The sequence below is a fragment of the Watersipora subatra genome, chromosome 1 (assembly GCF_963576615.1).
Source record: "Watersipora subatra chromosome 1, tzWatSuba1.1, whole genome shotgun sequence".
Lineage (NCBI taxonomy): Eukaryota > Metazoa > Bryozoa > Gymnolaemata > Cheilostomatida > Watersiporidae > Watersipora > Watersipora subatra.
Genome location: NC_088708.1, coordinates 57,231,985 through 57,249,526, shown reverse-complemented (window position 1 = coordinate 57,249,526; position 17,542 = coordinate 57,231,985). Strand labels below are relative to the sequence as shown.

General features: G+C 37.9%; 1 protein-coding gene across 1 annotated transcript; it reads left to right on the top strand.

Annotated features, from left to right (window-relative positions):
* Window positions 1-284: 284 nt before the first annotated feature.
* Window positions 285-17,542, top strand: LOC137401458 (glucosidase 2 subunit beta-like). Its single transcript, XM_068087813.1, has 9 exons — window positions 285-411; window positions 7,540-7,799; window positions 8,332-8,523; window positions 9,228-9,379; window positions 9,702-9,990; window positions 10,420-10,601; window positions 11,380-11,544; window positions 16,425-16,524; window positions 17,172-17,542. Exons 1-9 carry the CDS (start codon window positions 315-317, stop codon window positions 17,316-17,318), a joined length of 1,584 nt encoding a protein of 527 aa, XP_067943914.1. The 5' UTR covers window positions 285-314; the 3' UTR covers window positions 17,319-17,542.

Below are 17,542 nucleotides of genomic sequence, written 5' to 3'. Positions count from 1 at the left end.
TTTTCAATTTTGTAAGCCTTGCAAAAATATTTACACCAACTCAAATCTACAAAAGAATCTTTCCTTTTCACAATCTTCAACAACCATGATGGCAGGATCATAGTAGTACACGTAATTGTTTCCTCATTCAAAACTAGCCATTCATGAAAGTTTGGAGTTGTTGTCTCGCAGTAATAATTTTTAGACTTTTATCTCAACTCTCTGTTAATCGGTAGCATGTGTTTACAAGTATTTGCCGCTCGTAACATTCCGATTTTATTGTTATTTGTCTCGCAACTATTTTTTTCCATCAGCTATATCCGGCTATTATCAAAATGGTGTGGCAAACCCTTTTATTGTTTGTGGCATTTTCCTCTTGTGCCTCCAACTCGATTGCTTCTGAGCCTATTCCTCGTGGAGTTAGCAGATCTAGTATGTTCATTTAATTACACTGCTAACAGTTTAAATGGTCACAACAATCTGAAGTATTAGAGTGTTACCCCTAACATTAAAGCATGCTTTTTTCTATCGTTTTTTCATGTATTAGCTATTCAATTCAGACGAATGCCGAAGCTGTGGTTTTCCTGATTGACCGAATTTTTTGGTAGATTTCTTACTGGTGCAGTTACTCGCTGCTTTTGTGATTTTATCTAATTGCAACTATCTATCTATCTCGATAAAATATCTCTTGTGGTCCGATAAGCCTTTAGAGATAAGATGCGACTATAACGATAAAAGAGATCAGATATTCTTGTAAAATCGAGAGTTAGATAAAATCTGCTATTGAGCTTGTTCCATGTATATATCAAAACTTCATGACTCGGTTAAAGAATGAGAACTTCATGGCATCTGTATTAATAGTGTGCCTAATATTAGACCCACGAGTAAAATAGGCGGAGTTGCACAGTGTAAACTTTTTAAAATCGACCATAAGGTCTTGATTTAAAATTTTCAGTAAAGTGTTTTTATCCTTAGTGCATCTTCTCTCTTCAAGAGTGTGCCAAGACATGTTTTCCATTGAAGATGTAATACTGTCATACTTTCTAAAACCGTTTGCCCATCTGAACGCTCTTCTGTTTATGGTTTCTAAATCCCTAATGATGTACATAAAATGTGGATTCCACACCTCTGAAGCATACTCCAGTAAAGGACGACATACACTAAAATAAGCCGTTCTCTTAACAGCATGGGAAGTTCCTTTGAGAGTTCGCATAAGCATGTAAAGGGTGGCATTAGCCTTACGCATAATAAAATTTATATGATCACTAAAATTGAGCGATTTAGAAACCTGTATGCCCAGGTATACAAAGGAATGGGATGAAATAAGCGGAGTGCCTCCATAACTGTATGTATGCAAAAATTTAACCGGCTCCATTGACGTGGATGTGCATTTAGCTACATTAAATTTTAGCTGCCAAGATCCGGCCCACGCAGCAACTCTGCTCAACTGGTCCTGCAATGCTTGGCTGTCGGACACGCAGCTAACAGGCCTGTAAAGGATGGCATCATCGGCAAATAAGCGTATAGATGTTGATGGACAGTTTAAAGCATCTGGCAGGTCATTGATGTAAATGAGAAAAAGTAGTGGTCCGAGCACTGAGCCCTGAGGCACACCCGAGGTCACCAGGGTCGGCTGAGAAAGACAACCATTAACGATGACCCTGAATGTTCGACCCGAGAGCCAGTCTCGGATCCATGCCACTATGTTTGGATTTAGGCCATAGTATAAAAGTTTATGCAATAATTTATTGTGAGGGACCGTATCAAAGGCTTTACTAAAATCTAGAACTAAAACGTCTACTTGAGTATTGTGATTGTTATAAGAAGCTAAATCTGATATTGTATGAATAAGCTGTGATTCACAGCTGTGTTTTTTGCGGAAACCATGTTGAGTTTCACTTAGGATGTTGTTATGATCGAGAAAGTTGCGTATGCTGTGAGCAATAATATGCTCAATTAACTTCGACGGGACGCTAGTCAGAGAAATTGGCCTGTAGTTAAGCGGTGCTTTTCTGTCGCCTTTTTTGAAAACAGGTACGATGTTTGCACATTTCCAGTCTCTTGGAACACACCCTGTATTTAGGGAATGATTAAAAATTAGTGTCAAAGTAGGAGCTATGTCTGTAGCTAAAAAATTAAGTAGTGCAGGACTGAGATTATCCGGGCCTGAGCCTTTACGGCGGTTGAGAGATTTCAGGATGGCCAGAACACCTTCCTCACCAATATCAATATCTGCCTGCGAGTCAACAGCCCTATCAGACATAGTGGCCGAGACCTCAGGAGTGAGGCCGTCATCGACAGTGAAAACGGATTTAAAATTCTCTGCGAAGCACATTGCCATATCTGAATCAGTTACACAATTGTGTAAGTGATTTATGTTTGAGCTATTTCCCCCCTTTGCTGCCTTGGATACGAGTTGGAAAAGAGGCTTTGAGTCCCCATTATTAAGGCTGTCAGTAATGTGTGATTCTAAAAATTTGTTATAATCCCTTTTAATGAGGCGTTTGGATAAATTGCCAATCGCTTTTAGTTGTTGTAAATTGTGGGGGGTAGGGTACTTTTTGAAAGTGTGGAAGAGTCTTCTTTTCTTACGACTCACTGTCCTGGCCTCTCGTGACAGCCAAAATCTCTTAGTTCTTGGTTTCCGCTCTGGGATTAGTGAATTAGCTATGTTTAAAATGTTGTGCTTAAAAATGTTCCATAAAAAATCTGTTGTACTTGAACTCACTAGAGCTTGAAGATGGTTATAAAGATTTGCTGTTTGTTCCCTTATGCTAACTACTTGAGCCTTGCCAAAATCAAAAAGCGTTCTAGTCGTGCGGGAAACCTGAGGAACAGTTTGTGGCAAAAAACCAGAAAAATCATAGCACAAGGTTGTGTGGTCCGAGAGGCCAACATCGGCATCCTTAAAAATAGGGCAGGGCTTAAAATTCGAAAAAATCAAATCAAGTATATTGCCTCTGCTATAGGTGGAAAAAGTTACATGCTGCGCAAGATCATATTTTGAAACAAAAGATAAAAACTGTTTGGCTAGCCCTCGGCCACCTTGCGAGACGACCGGCTTATCAAGGGTCCATTGGATCTCGGGAAGATTAAAATCACCCAGTAAAACAAAATTACTATCTGCACTATCCTCAAAAAAATTAAAAAGCGAACTCATTTGAGTTGAGTTTGGAGGACGATAGTATGCCACGAAACAAACACGGATGCTGTAAATAATCAACTTGACAACAAGCATTTCCTCAAGGGGATCAACGAAGGAACTCAATACTTGGACATCTTTAGTTAATTTTATTGCGACTAAAATGCCACCGCCTTTTGTTGGCCGATCTCTGCGAAAAATTTCATAATCCCCTAACTTTAGCTCATTGCTAGAAACCAGTGGATCCAAGCAAGTTTCAGTGAGTACGATGACAAGTGGACTGTAGTCTCGGACAAGGGTTTCCAAATAGTGTGTTTTATTTCGGATACTATTGCAGTTCCATAAAATCAATGTCATGGCTGAGTATTTCTAATGGTCTCCCTATTTGATAATTTTTGGAGAACCCTCTCAAACAAAGGGCAGTCACCGTGGCTCGTTGCATCATGATCCAACGACCCACAGTTACAGCACTTTAGAGGGTTAGTGCAATTTTTGTGGTCATTCTCTGGAGGGATTTCCTCACTGCAACGGCGACAAATTTTGTCAGAAGAGCACTTTGATGCGAGATGGCCATACCCCCAGCATTTGTAGCACTGAAGAGGCCTTGGCTTGGGTGGACGGGCCCTCTCGACATTTAGCTTTAAGCAAAGTTGCTGGATATAAATCCCATCCTCAATTGCATTGTGCAGATCATTCATTTCCTTAAAAATAAATTTTACGGTACCGGAAGCTGTTTTGTTCCTAGACATAAATCTGACAACCTTATCACAAGAAGGGTAAGTTAACTTAACATAATCGAGTAATTCATTTTCGGAAATATTTTCAGGGACCCCAAAGCAAATACCTTCCATGCGCGGTGAAGGTCTTTGAGGGCGTCTTAGCTTACAATTTTCAGTTGTGGGATTCCATTTTTCCAGTAGCTGATCAACAGATGAAGATTTCTCAAACTGTATCATTAGTTTAGGGTCGTTTTTGTCATGTTCAAACCGATTCAAAAACATAATAATCGGATTGTCTAACAGGTTGCTGATACTGTGCCTGATGGCCACATGATTGAGCGCCAGAGCTTTGTTGCCAAAGCTATGTACAACAACACATTTGCTGGGATCAAAATCCACTCTATTAGGACGAAGTTTAGCCGTTTTTGGATGGCTCACTAGTGTGGCATCAGGCCGATTTGATGATTTGACTACTGAGCTAAAAGTTTTAATGTGAGCAGAGCCGGTGCCCATGGGCTGTTGTTCTGTCTGAGTAAGATCAATGTTATCATTAGTGCAGGAATTCTTTAGATGTTCTATGAGATTGTTTGTTGCATTTAATTGAACTCTGAACTCGGTTAGGGTAGTAGCAAGTTTTGTTTCTAATGTTTCAGTGATTTGTTCTTTAATTTCAATCAGAGAGGTACCAACTTTTTGTTCAAAAGCCTTTAGCCCGTCAACATCTATTAATGATTGGTCGTGCTGTTGAGAGCCAGCAACTAGTTTCTCAATTCTGGATTCGATGGTCTTGAAATTTGGGTGGTCACACCCAACACAGTGCCAATGCACCCCAGGTATTGCTAAAGACTTGGCTAACTCCCTACTAAACTTCGTGCACGAATAGTGAAACCATGTGACACATATTTCACACTCGATTCCCTCCTCAGATACTACCTTATCACAAGCTCCACAAGTGTGGGAAGTAGGTTTATTTGCAGAGGTCTTTATGCCACTGCCAGAAATACTACTATTGCTACCCAATCTAGATCTATCTGATTTTTTACCACTGGCACTAGCAGTCTGAACTGCATTTCTACCTCTAGGGGTTCTATTTGACATTGCTAGCAAGACAGTGAAACTCCTTGATGAAACCAAGGGCCCACCATTGGCCACTCAAAGTCAACCAGTCAAGGCAGTGCCCAAAGCGGCCGAACTGCCTGTCCACAGTAAAGTATTTTGTCTGTTGGTGTTACTGTTAATAAAATATAAATAAAGGATAATAAAAAGGGGTAATAAAAGGTATGTGAAAGAAATTGTAAAAAGAAATCTTGAAATTTTCGAAGAGCTCTGAAAAACACGACTATCTCCCAAAACGCGCAGTGCCTATGTTTTGGAAGGCTTAGGGGAAATGGTGCACCTTTTATTTGGTGTCCCAGCTTCAAATAATATACAATTACTGATAGAATTGAAGTGCATGCAAGAGTTGTGTACCGAGTATGCTTTACTTCAATTTACTATATGCTATGTATAGTACTACTTATACTTTGCCCGAAATGCGAACATCGAGCTATGTGCAATACATAAGAGTACTTTTTTGCTACGCCGGGGAAATACAGTGCTAAAATTCACGCGTAATACTTTTTACAAGAAACTGACAAGTCGGGCGTGTTGTCAGCCATTTTTGACAGAATTTGCACAAACAATATCTACTTTAATATAAATGTCAGAGAAAGCGTGGTGTCACACGTTTTAGCGTTTGTTCCAGGTTTCAATCTGCAGTATGCAAACTAAATATTTTCAGACTATGGCAGTCAGAAAGTGTCGCCAACTGTATGATAGAACATGCTCTAGATACACTTGAGGTTTGGCGATAGGAGCTAGATAGAAAATTTATTAAAACGGTAATCATTGACATTAATGATGATATCTCTTTTAACAAATCGTATTCTACCTGAAAAGGTACTGTTGCTCCTCATTTTTGCTTGGACCAATTCAAGTTCTCCTTTATAATAGAATTAGTTTTATTAGATGGACTGAGGCAAATGTCATCATAGTATGTTGCGGATAAATCCTTGTTTCATTTTAGTGAGAAAAAGGGAATTTTTTTATTCTAGTAAATATCCATGTAATTCCCGCAGATGTATCATACCGTATATATAAAAAACAAGAATTTTTATTTTATTTTCAAGCCTAGATAGGTTGTAGTCACTTGTAAGTAATGTATGTGTGTAGACAACATTATTTCCTTCTCCCTCATCTGAGGAAAAGGTCGCCCAACTCCACTGCATCCCTGTACAGTTCATCTGTATAAAGCACTGATTAACCCCAACATATTAATTTAGTAAAACTTATAAAAATACTGGAGCCAACTTTGGGTCAAAGCAAGTCAAGTTGCATTTTAAATTATATTATTAAATTTTTCAACCTCTGTTTGTGTAAATATGTAGGCTACTTAATGATGAATTTTAATAGTACCTTAAGGTTGTAACAAGTAGTTGTTGCATTATTTACAAATTAAAGGCGCATGTTGTGTCATTCAATAGTTTGGAGTTTTACCAATTGTCTGCTTTACATAAGAGGTATCTTTTTTAATTGTCACTCTCTAAACTCCGCTTAAAGTATTAAAGTACACTTTGGTACTTTCGGTACTCAGCACCGAAGTGCCTTTGGTGTACTTTGGCCCTCAGTTCACCAAAGGCACTAAAGTAAATTATAGTCTTTGATTAGGACGTTTCAAGTCAAAAACGAACATTTTTTTCTGACGATTGAACTTTTCAGTTGTAATATGGCTTCCACAAGCACTTCCCGTGTTAGAAACAGAATAGCTTTTGTTGATGATATGATAGTCGATTCACATTCATAATTAATTACTCAGATCATGAAAAGTGACAGCGCTGACTCTGATGGTAGTGAAAGTAATAGTTTTGTAAGAGTAAGGAACATTGTAGAGGATCGTTTTAGCTTTGTAGCGATTGCTTCACATAGCTTTAGCAATGCACATAGTATAGATACATTGAATTTTTTGCATAGCTCTGTTTGTTAACATGTTGGCAACATAAAATATATAACAAAATGTTCTTGATAGGATTTGAAAAAATTGTGTACATATCATGCAACGAAATCGGCAATATTCAGTAAAATGACTGGCAGTAGGCTGAAAGCTAAATTTGTACATGGATGGCAGTGAAAGGGTTAATAATCTGCCGCATTGAGTAACTCAAGTGGGTGTCAAGCGCCGAATAAACTATAGGCACAGATTTAAAATGGTGGCTGTTTTATATATTTCTTTGTGCCACGTTTACGCATTAGATAATCAGCAGATATCTGTTTTGCTCCAAAAATGTCTTCTTTACGTCACAACCAATAGCTTGCATACCAACAGTTTTTGTATCCAAAGCCAGTTTTACCAACAGCAAAATCATTGCTAAAAATGAAATATCATGATTATATTGTTATAAATATAAGAAAATTTATAATGCTATCAGTTAGCATTTAATTATGTGCATGGAGAAGAAGTTTTCTAACTTTTCAACAGTAAAATCATTGCTGTAAATGATGCTAAAGTTGTATGAGTAATTTTAAAATGCTATCAGTTAACCCTTAACCCCTTAACTGTATGCATGGAAAATATATTTTATAACTTTTCAAGATGCTAACTATACTCGATGTATTGTAGTTCCTGATGCAATGGTTGATACTCACTTGATTTATGTTATATAGAGGGAAGCTTTTACAAGCCCGGAGTTCCATTTACCTGCCTAGATGGCAGTCTCTCCATTCCATTCGAGCAAATTAATGATGACTACTGCGACTGCGCTGATGGAACCGATGAGCCAGGGACTGCGGCATGTCGCAATGGAAAGTTTTATTGTATGAATTTAGGCTATAAGCCAGAGATTATACCCTCATCACGGGTGTCTGACGGAGTGTGCGATTGCTGTGATGGATCTGACGAGTACGAACATAAAGTTGATTGCCAGGTATCGTCTACACGCTTTATTAGCAAGCTGTCCTAACAAGGCCAATAGCGACGCGATATTGCAGTATATTATTATTTATTTAACTGATCATCTCTCTTTTTGTCATGATTTGAAAATGAAGTGACACATGTCATGATCTACCTCAAGTGGCACAAATCATGAACTAAACGCTACTGCAGTTGCCATTGTTTATGTGATTAGCTGCCATAAATATCTTCCCTTTCAAAGTTGGTTACATAGATATTACTACACTCACTATAATACCGTGTCAAAGTCATAGGGTTTGTTTGAATAGTTATATCAATATTAATATCTGTGCAGTTTGGATTTGTCTACCCATTGAATAAGTTCATAATGGAAAGAACAGTGTGTGATGATCAGGTACAAATGATTTTCATACAGATTAGTATTAGATATGGTTACCATACCTAAATCTGGCTAGAGTAAATTGTACACATTGTTCAATCACGGTCCATAGATTTATACATTACCATGAGAACATGCTGAGCAAGCCTGTTATTATATGTTATAGAATACTTGCATTGAGATGGGCAAAAGTATGCGGGAAGAGTTGGAAGCCCAAAGACGTCTTATCGAGGAAGGTCATCAAATACGTGCGGAGTATTCGCAGCAAGGAAAACAGGCTAAGGCAGAAAAACAAGGGCTACTCGTTACCCTTGGACCGGATAGAGATGCCTTGAAGCAGCGAAGAGATGAGCTAGAGGTGACTTACACCCCTTGAATAACTCTGTCATGTTTGTTTCCTTTTCATAATTTACTAAAATATTTTGAATTTAAAGCTGAAACAGTGGACTGGTAAAGTCCAGCAAGGGTAGATAAATCAAGTTCTTCGTTTCCTGCAGTGTCAGTTGAAATTTCCAAACCTACCAAGGATGATATAAGTAGGGCGGTTGGTTTTGGCAAAACTTTATCATACAAGTTAATTGGGGAATCCATTAAAAACTGATGAACAATATCTTGTAATAAGAATATCTTTAAGTCACTCAACAGCTTGATTGAAATTTTACACTGGTTTACACATAATATTTTCTTAATTCATGTCTGCTTGGCCGAGTCTGAGGGTTTCTTGTAACAACAGCATATAACTAATTACAAAGTCTTTCACAAATTTCAGGATGTCGTTGAGTTTGTGTTAACAAATCAACTTGGTTTATTTAGCATTTAAAAGAATATCATGTTTAGCATCTCAATCTTAGCATCGTGGTTTGAATATTGATACAAAACTGAGGAGAGCTAGAGTATAGAGCTTCAAGTACTAGACATATTATTATAACGTATTCATTTGTTATGAACTGCTACTAATATTTATTTACATAAAAGATGTTGAAAATAATTCTTCTATTTTCTGTAAGTTACTGTTGAGTCCTTACGACTGTTTAATTGTCAATGTATCTGATTGGATGACAGGCTAAGAAATTGGCTGCCGAGGAGCCGGAGAAGGCTGCCAAGGGACTTCATGAAGACTGGTGGAAAGAACAGCAAAAACTGCGTGAGGCTGAGAAGGAGAAAGTTATTGCCATGGATGTGTTCAAGCAGCTCGACACGAATGGAGATGAGCAGTGAGTTTCTTCACACCTTTTTCTTTAAACTTAATTACTGTCTCAACTGTCTTTTCAAATTGCTTTCATTATTTCGCAATTTATAGTGAAGAAATCTTTTCAAGCACTGCATTTTCTTAATTACCACCTAAAGCTTCATTTACTGGATTCATAGTTTTTAAATTTCTGAATGTTTAATCTAAATTACAATGAACGCATTTCCATGCAAATCTACAGCGCTGCAGTTGCCTGTACCGTTATCATGTTAGAATGGTGAACTAATTTTGTATAATAAAAATTTATTGAAAGGATTTAGTAGTAAACCGCTACTTTTGCATTTTAGTGTGACTCTAACGGAGCTGCAGGCAAGAGAGGAGTTTGATACGAACTCAGATGGTCAAGTATCAGAAGAGGAGATAACTATCCTCGTGGGAGAAGCGATTGACTCGTCAGACTCTGAACATTTCGCCACTACTGTCTGGCCCAAAATAAAAGATTCTTACAGGATGCCAAGCCCAGAGGGGGTGGACCCTATAGAGAGTCCACCTGTCGAGCCCGTGCCTTCTCCTACGGAAGAGTTGGATGAACATGATGGTGAGGACGACGATGATGATGATGCTGACTTTGATGAGGTATGCAAAGAGTTGAATTGATTGCAGACATTTTTACTAACGTAATGTGCCGATAAATCCTGTCACTCTTTTTTCACCTCCCTTTGTTCCAATTGCATAGTTTTGTTGTCCATTAAACAAGCAAAACAATAATGAGTGATTGTTCAAAGTTGAATCATTAGTCGAAAAGCTGTGTCCGTCTGTCTGTCCATCTTTCCAAAGCCTCAGTTGGATGTTTGGGGAACAAACATTGTATTTGTACGATGCAATGTTTCAAACCCGTGACATCGACCTTTGTAGACTCAACACCGGCACCAATAGACTGCCTTGTTGTATCTTGGAATAATCTTGTAGTTAGTTACTGCATCTGACTCATGACGATCTCTCACAGTGATCTCTCACCGTGCACAGGACAGTCAGAGTACTAGTAATCATGAATTCTTTGTTTAGGATGACTTTGACGAGGAGGGAGATGAAGGTGGTGATGACCAGGAGTCGTCATCTTCTGCCGATGATGTTATGATGCCGCCATATCCTGATGAAACCCGTCAGCTAATGGATATTGCAGATGCTGCCAGGAAGGAGTTCACAGATGCTGACAACGAATTTAACAATGTGGATAGGCAAATACAGTGAGTTAATTGTGCCAATGTTTTTATATTCTCAACACGGTGGAATAGTTAGCCAGCAGACGAGGTTTTGAAGCTATTTGTCAGAGGTGGTTGTTTACAAAATGAGTGTGAACTACTTACATTGTTAGCTTCTGTATTTTCAGAATGGAATTGTGATTATCTGTTGATTAGACCGTAGATTGTCTTTCAGCATGCTTGCTGCAGAGAATATCTATGTGACTAACAACAGCGTACCCAGTTGTTGTTTAGTTAGCCTTAGTTCTATCAGTTACCGTCAGGTTAATATTGTATTTGTATACCCATACTAAAGACTTATCACAGTCTTTTTGTGGTAAGAATGTCTCTTGATGGTGTATTGCAGTGATAATCTTCAGCAGATGAATTTGGTAGTCTATGCTCCTTTTTTGTGTGAATGAAATACAACAATGATTGACAAAGGCGATGTTTATACAGATCTCAAGTGTGCAATCATGAGATCATAGTTCCAGCATCGACGAACGTTTTTACATGAATGGTCGCGGAACCGGTTGATATTGTTTATAACTCTGCTACTCTCATTCTATGTTTTTATAACTATCATCTCTAGTTGTAGCATAATATAACACTTAGGCTACAATTGGTTTTCTATTCATTTGATTCCACTTTTTTGGTGGATGCTGGAAATACAGCACACTGGCTGAACAAATGCGACGTCCGTTAAGTTTTCTGGACTAGCACTGGGAGGACTGAACGCTTAAATCAATATGAAGAGATGACAGATGAACTGTATTTGTTACAGAGACATAGAAAAGTTCTTAGCTCTGGACTTAGGACCTGATGATGTCTTTTACCCACTTCGAGACGAGTGCTACGAGTTCACTGACAGGGAATACACGTACAAGTTCTGTCCATTTGAGAAGGCTACCCAGAGACCTAAGACCGGTGGCTCAGAGACTAACCTCGGGTATGTCTTGTCTTTGGCAAATCATATGGCTTATATCAGTGAATATACAGTAATTACTGTATATCCGCTGGTATTAGTGGATATACAGTAATTCCTCACTTTTCGTAGTTGATCGGGACAGGTGACCCGTCCCCCCCCCTTAAGCGAAAATCCGTGAAATAAAACCTTATAACCTCATATCTAATATAGTCACATGATTGCTAATCGTACGCAGTTTTCTCTTTTTTATGTTTATTAGATAATTTTGAGAGTGGAAGATGTTAAAGATTCATGGTGAAGGGTGGCCGCACGCACTTCGCACTTTTACATTATACAATATGTATCGAGATAAACACAGTGAACAGTCATGACTTCTAACACAATGATTTTCACAGAGGGATATGCGAGTGGGGAGTGTGAGCTTTGTTTTTTTTTCATTTTATTTATTTTCAATGTTTTCAATGATAATTTTTTACCCCATGAAGTATTGAAACCGCTGTAAGGTATTGTGTACATATGTATTAAATATTATGGCATGTGTGTAAGGCATCACCAGTCGGCCAAATTTGGTCGTGCTAAAAATGCTAGAAATATGGTCTGAAAAAGTCTCGCTATTCACCTAGACTAGGTGTGCCTAACTAGGCTATTTAATACTTGATAGTTAAGAATATTCTAGAATATTCTCATCAATATTAATAGCCTAGTCCTATTACCCTCCATTCATGCAATCCTTTGGCTCTTCCAACTACACCATGAAGAAAGACAAACAAAGATTTTATTTCTTGTAGTACATTTGACACTCCTATAACGTAGCATAAAGAGTTTCTGTAAAGTTTTTGCTTCCTACTATGTAAGAAATTTCATATAACGTAAAATTTCAAGTCAGTGCGAGTTCTCAAATTCTATTTGAATAACAAGAATCTTGTAGTTAGCCTTAAAAATATTGCTTTCTCCCTTGCCACACCTGGCAGAGAAAATGACGTATAGGGTTATCTCTTTCATATATATGAGTACCCTGACAGTTTAGAGAGATCGTTAGGTGTGTCGATATCGCACAGAATAGGTGTAGCTGCACAATTATTGAAAAATACTTCAAGGCAATCGATTGGGGCAGGCTTTAAAGTGTCAATATACCAAGCTGAATGTCTCGTCTAAAGCCATTTTTTATTCTATCTTGGAACGCTGATGTTGGATAGACGAATGGTCAGTCTGACAGCGCACTTATTTTCTATTATTTTTCTTTGCAGAATGGACTATGCTTTCTAGAAAAAATTGAAGTAAATTGACATTACAGGTGTGCGCCCCCCTTACCTTGTTTTAAAACCACCGTAGTCATGGACCATAAACCAAATGAAAGTGATAAAAAAGGAGAAAAGTTATTGATACAAATCGATACTACAACAGTTACTGCACTGTTAATTAATTGAAAAGTCAAGTCTTGTTTTTCTTTTTGAAGCATCCTTGACTTTGAAGGGGCCAAAGGGTTGAGTTTGAAAAGATCTTGGAACGGATTAGGCAATTTACATGAATTTTACCGTTCATATAGCGTAAAATCCTTATAATGAAAATATTTCTGGAACGCATTATTTACATTGTAAGAGCGTATATTGTACTTCGCAACGTAGCAATAATCAAACCATGTTTGAGCCGTAATGTGAGAGGTATCATATCAAATGCATTACAATTTATTGACACAATTGTCAAAATACTGCTAAATTATAGTCAAATGATTGATAGCTTTTGAACAAGCCTACGTACCAACTTATAAAAATGTATGTAAAAGTATTTATGACTTGTTGAAAGTTTTATCTCTGAACGTTAGAAAAAGTTTAGTATTTTATCAAGTTTTGATAGCATTGCTGGACACTATCACAAGCGTGATACACAATCACATAGAGCATATTTGTTAGCATACAGAATTAACTGCGCAATAAAATATTGCATATTTCTCAAAATATTTAGAAAAAAGTGTTCTTACCTAGCAAAACTAATGTAACGCAAGAGCTATATTGTTGAATTAACCAACATTCTGTTCTTTTCAACAAATGACCGCACTCAGAAATTGTTTAAAGGGAAAATTATTTGCTATTTAGTGTATGCAGCCAATCTTTACTATAATAAGACCTGTGTCCGTCTTCCTGTCTGAAGCCAAGGTGAGAGGTTAAGATAAATGATTGCTTCAACTCGTTAGGATAACTTTACCTCAATCTAAAATTGTGAGGACAACTCTACGTAATATTGCATGTCTATATTGAGTACTCTCATGAATATTAATATTTACATAAGCTCGTGAGGTAGCTGGTAAAGACACTTTAAAAAGGGTGCTATCAACTCGTAGCATTTCAGTATTTCCCCAATTACTGCCAATTTATAATAAATCATTTATTGTTTTTTACTCATTGTTGAAGTAAAACTGCATAATTGCTGGGCAATCATTTATTCACTCTGGTCGAAATATCTTGACCAGCAGCTGGAATAGCCATCTTTCCAGCTATAGCGATTATTAGAATCTTGGAATAAAAAACCCTTACCAAAGGTGATTTGATCTCAGAGCATCCCGTTGGCCAGTCCGACACCGTACCAATTAGGCCACAGAGATCCATATACAGTGAAACTCGGCTAACTCGACCTTCACGGGACCGAGAGAAAGTGTTCGAGTTATCAGAGCGTTCAAGTTATGAGAACACTGTCACAAGTGCATGTATTATTGTATTTATCAGTACTTATACAAACTATATATAAATCAAAAGCATTGATTGCTTGTTGCAAGTCAAGGGACCTCTCATGTAATGTTTTAACAATTTTTATCAGAAAGTAGAAATATTTTCCTTTTATTACTTGAGATTCGTTTGTTTGTTTTAATTGATGTGACTGCCAGGACGTTCAGATTAAAATCGGCAAAACTTGATCGCAGTTGAAACTCTCAGAACAAAAAGACATATTTTTCTTTTGAGCGTTTTAACAAAAACCAGTTTTGCTGATTTTTCTTAAAGTTTATCTGAAGGTTACCTCGCTTCTCCTTGCTTGCGGAGGGCTATCCCCAAGCGGATGTTTGGTGAAATTTGATTTTTTGCAAACCTTTAGAAAAGTCGTTAACGAAAATATTTTGCCGATGGTGGTAATAATGACGCCTAAGAACTACTAAACGTTGTTGCTTATCTCTATGGCTTGGAATAAAATGATATTCTAAAGCGATAACAACCGTCTCCGTTAGCCGTTGGGCAAAAAAACTGTTCGAGTTAACCAAGTAAAGGTCGAGTTATCTAAAGCAATTTATCATTGCGTGGGAACGGACCAAACAAATCCGTTCGAGTTAACCATGTGTTCGAGATATCCGAGGGCGAGTTATCCGAGTTTCACTGTATATATATTCGCTTTGCCGATATACGTCGCTATATGGGAGCAATTACCCAACGGCTTTGCGTACTACGCAGGGTGATTGCGTAACGTCACGGAGACGCATAGCTCTCATTAGTAAGCTTACTCAAATTTTCCATTGACAATGTGCCAGGCTAATAGCAAGTTGCGGGCAACTCCTATTCTCATTTTTTATAAACTGATTTTTAATACACGGGTAACGCCGGAAAGCACAGCTAGTTTACCTATATGTTACCGGACAACATTCCAGATTTTTGTGCCTTTTTTGAGTAATTAATTGTAGCTAGTTTTATGTTACAGCATTAATTTGTGGCCGGGGCCTGTCTCTTATGTTTTCATCTCATTGATCATTCATCTCATGTCTTCATCTCAAAAGATCTTGCATTGTGCAGTGACAAAACTCTCCTGGTTTCCAATTTTTCCGCACAAGGTGATATCCAAGTCGGCGACATCTCCAAAAGACTATATTCACTAAAATCAATTTGACTTATAGAGTCTATAGTCATCTCCCATGGCAATGTACAGCGTGTAGTAGAAGATCATTGCATATCGCTTCACTTGCCATCATTTGCTTCACTTGCCATCACTTGCTTCACCTGCCATCACTTGCTCCACTTGTCATCATTTGCTCCACTTGTCATCTCATCACCAGCTCATCAGTGAAACCGTGCTAACATGTTATTTTGACACCTTGTTTCCTTTTAGTTTACTGACGAGGCAGGCCATTGCAGAGCAATTATCCATTCTTTAACTATCTTTTAATAAGGGTGGGAATTTTACCATTACATAACAAGTGTTTTTGCCTCTACCGTCCAACTCAACACCCGTGTTTATATTGCGGTTGTAGATTGGCTTCTAGCTGAAGGAAGGCATCGTTAGCAAACTTGTGGTTGAACACTATTTTATCACCTGTTGTTTTATTTTCTGACAGGAAGAACTGCTTAAATTCCAGTGATCGATGCAGAAATCAACCCAATAATTTCCTAGCTATGTAAAATCCATTTCAGAGAATAGCATTCATTTTGTTTTTGTAGTTAAATTTGTAACGTATTTCCAAAAGTATTTAGCCTTCCAATGTGTACTAAATTTATAAACATGCTGGAAATACTTTGTGGTTACCAAATCACTTGCACAAGTCTTGAGCCTTTTGTATGGTTAAACCTCAGCTTGCAACCACTTCTACATATGATAGTTTTGTACATGATATGTTGTGTGTTGACTGTATATATATACATACGCCTTAACAGTCTGTTGTGTGTTGACTGTATATATATACATACGCCTTAACAGTCTGTTGTGTGTTGACTGTATATATATACATACGCCTTAACAGTCTGTTGTGTGTTGACTGTATATATATACATACGCCTTAACAGTCTGTTGTGTGTTGACTGTATATATATACATACGCCTTAACAGTCTGTTGTGTGTTGACTGTATATATATACATACGCCTTTAACAGTCTGTTGTGTGTTGACTGTATATATATACATACGCCTTAACAGTCTGTTGTGTGTTGCAGTACGTTCACTAAATGGGAAGCAAATGGAGATGATACTTATGGCTTCATGAAGTTTGAAAAAGGAGTTCACTGCTGGAATGGCCCTGATCGCTCAGCAAATGTATGTAGAAGTTTGGATATACACTCATATTAGGTGGTGCTGTGATTCCCCATCTCTACATTATTTTTCTACTCTGATATCTTTATGCCTTTCTCTCTTCCCGCATCTGTTTTATTTTCTATGACGCACCCATGTTTATTTTTTCCTCTTCTAGCCACTCCTCCCTCCTATTTCCTTTCTGTTACACCTTTTTCTTATTTCCTTTTAGCTTGTCTTTCTTGGAGCTACACACCTGTCTCTATCCTTTCTAGGAAATTTTAAGCTACACTTCTATCCATTTTCCTCTCTCCCCATTCTACAGGCTTCTAAGCAACACGCCCCCTTCACGCTACACTCCTTTTTATTTACCTGTAATCTACACTCCCCTTCATGCTACACTCCTGTCACCTTACATTGTCACCTTTGCTGGGATTGAAGTAATACAGTTGGTGTTGTTTTTTCTGCTGACTATATGATGGGCTGACAAACAAACAGGTGCAATTATTAAGCAATTGCCATTCCTCTTTGCCATATTGATACACAAAAGACACATGACACCTAGTTATAACAATCCATAATACTCAGCTTGACACCTCTTTCTCTGCCAACCTTATTGTTGTTTTTGGCATATAGCTAACCTCTGTAATTTCTCTTTCTATCTTCCCCAGGTGAAGTTTATCTGTGGCAAGGAAAATCAGTTGTCAAACGCTGCAGAGCCCAACAGATGTGAATATAGTTTTGACTTCACCACTCCCGCTGCTTGCCATAGCCTGCCAGACGTACATGATGATGCGCACTGGCATACAGAATTGTAATATTGTCGTGTGTCTCGATACCGTTTGATGTAACTGTTGTGTAGCCAGACGCTTGTATAAAATCATACTTTCAGTAGTTTCTCGGAGTTTGTCAGCCAGTATAATAGATAATGTTGTTGACAATATTTCATTTTGTGAGCATGAATTCCTAGTGAGAATGAGAAACCCTAGCGATTGTTTGTTCTCAGTGTCAACTGACTTTAATATAGTCACAAGATACAGTA

Excerpts from the sequence above, each read along its gene's own strand:
- LOC137401458 (XM_068087813.1), top strand. The coding sequence starts at position 315 with ATGGTGTGGCAAACCCTTTTATTGTTTGTGGCATTTTCCTCTTGTGCC. Across the intron at positions 8,524-9,227 it reads AGCGAAGAGATGAGCTAGAG|GCTAAGAAATTGGCTGCCGA; the intron begins GTGACTTACACC and ends ATTGGATGACAG. Across the intron at positions 9,380-9,701 it reads GACACGAATGGAGATGAGCA|TGTGACTCTAACGGAGCTGC; the intron begins GTGAGTTTCTTC and ends TTTGCATTTTAG.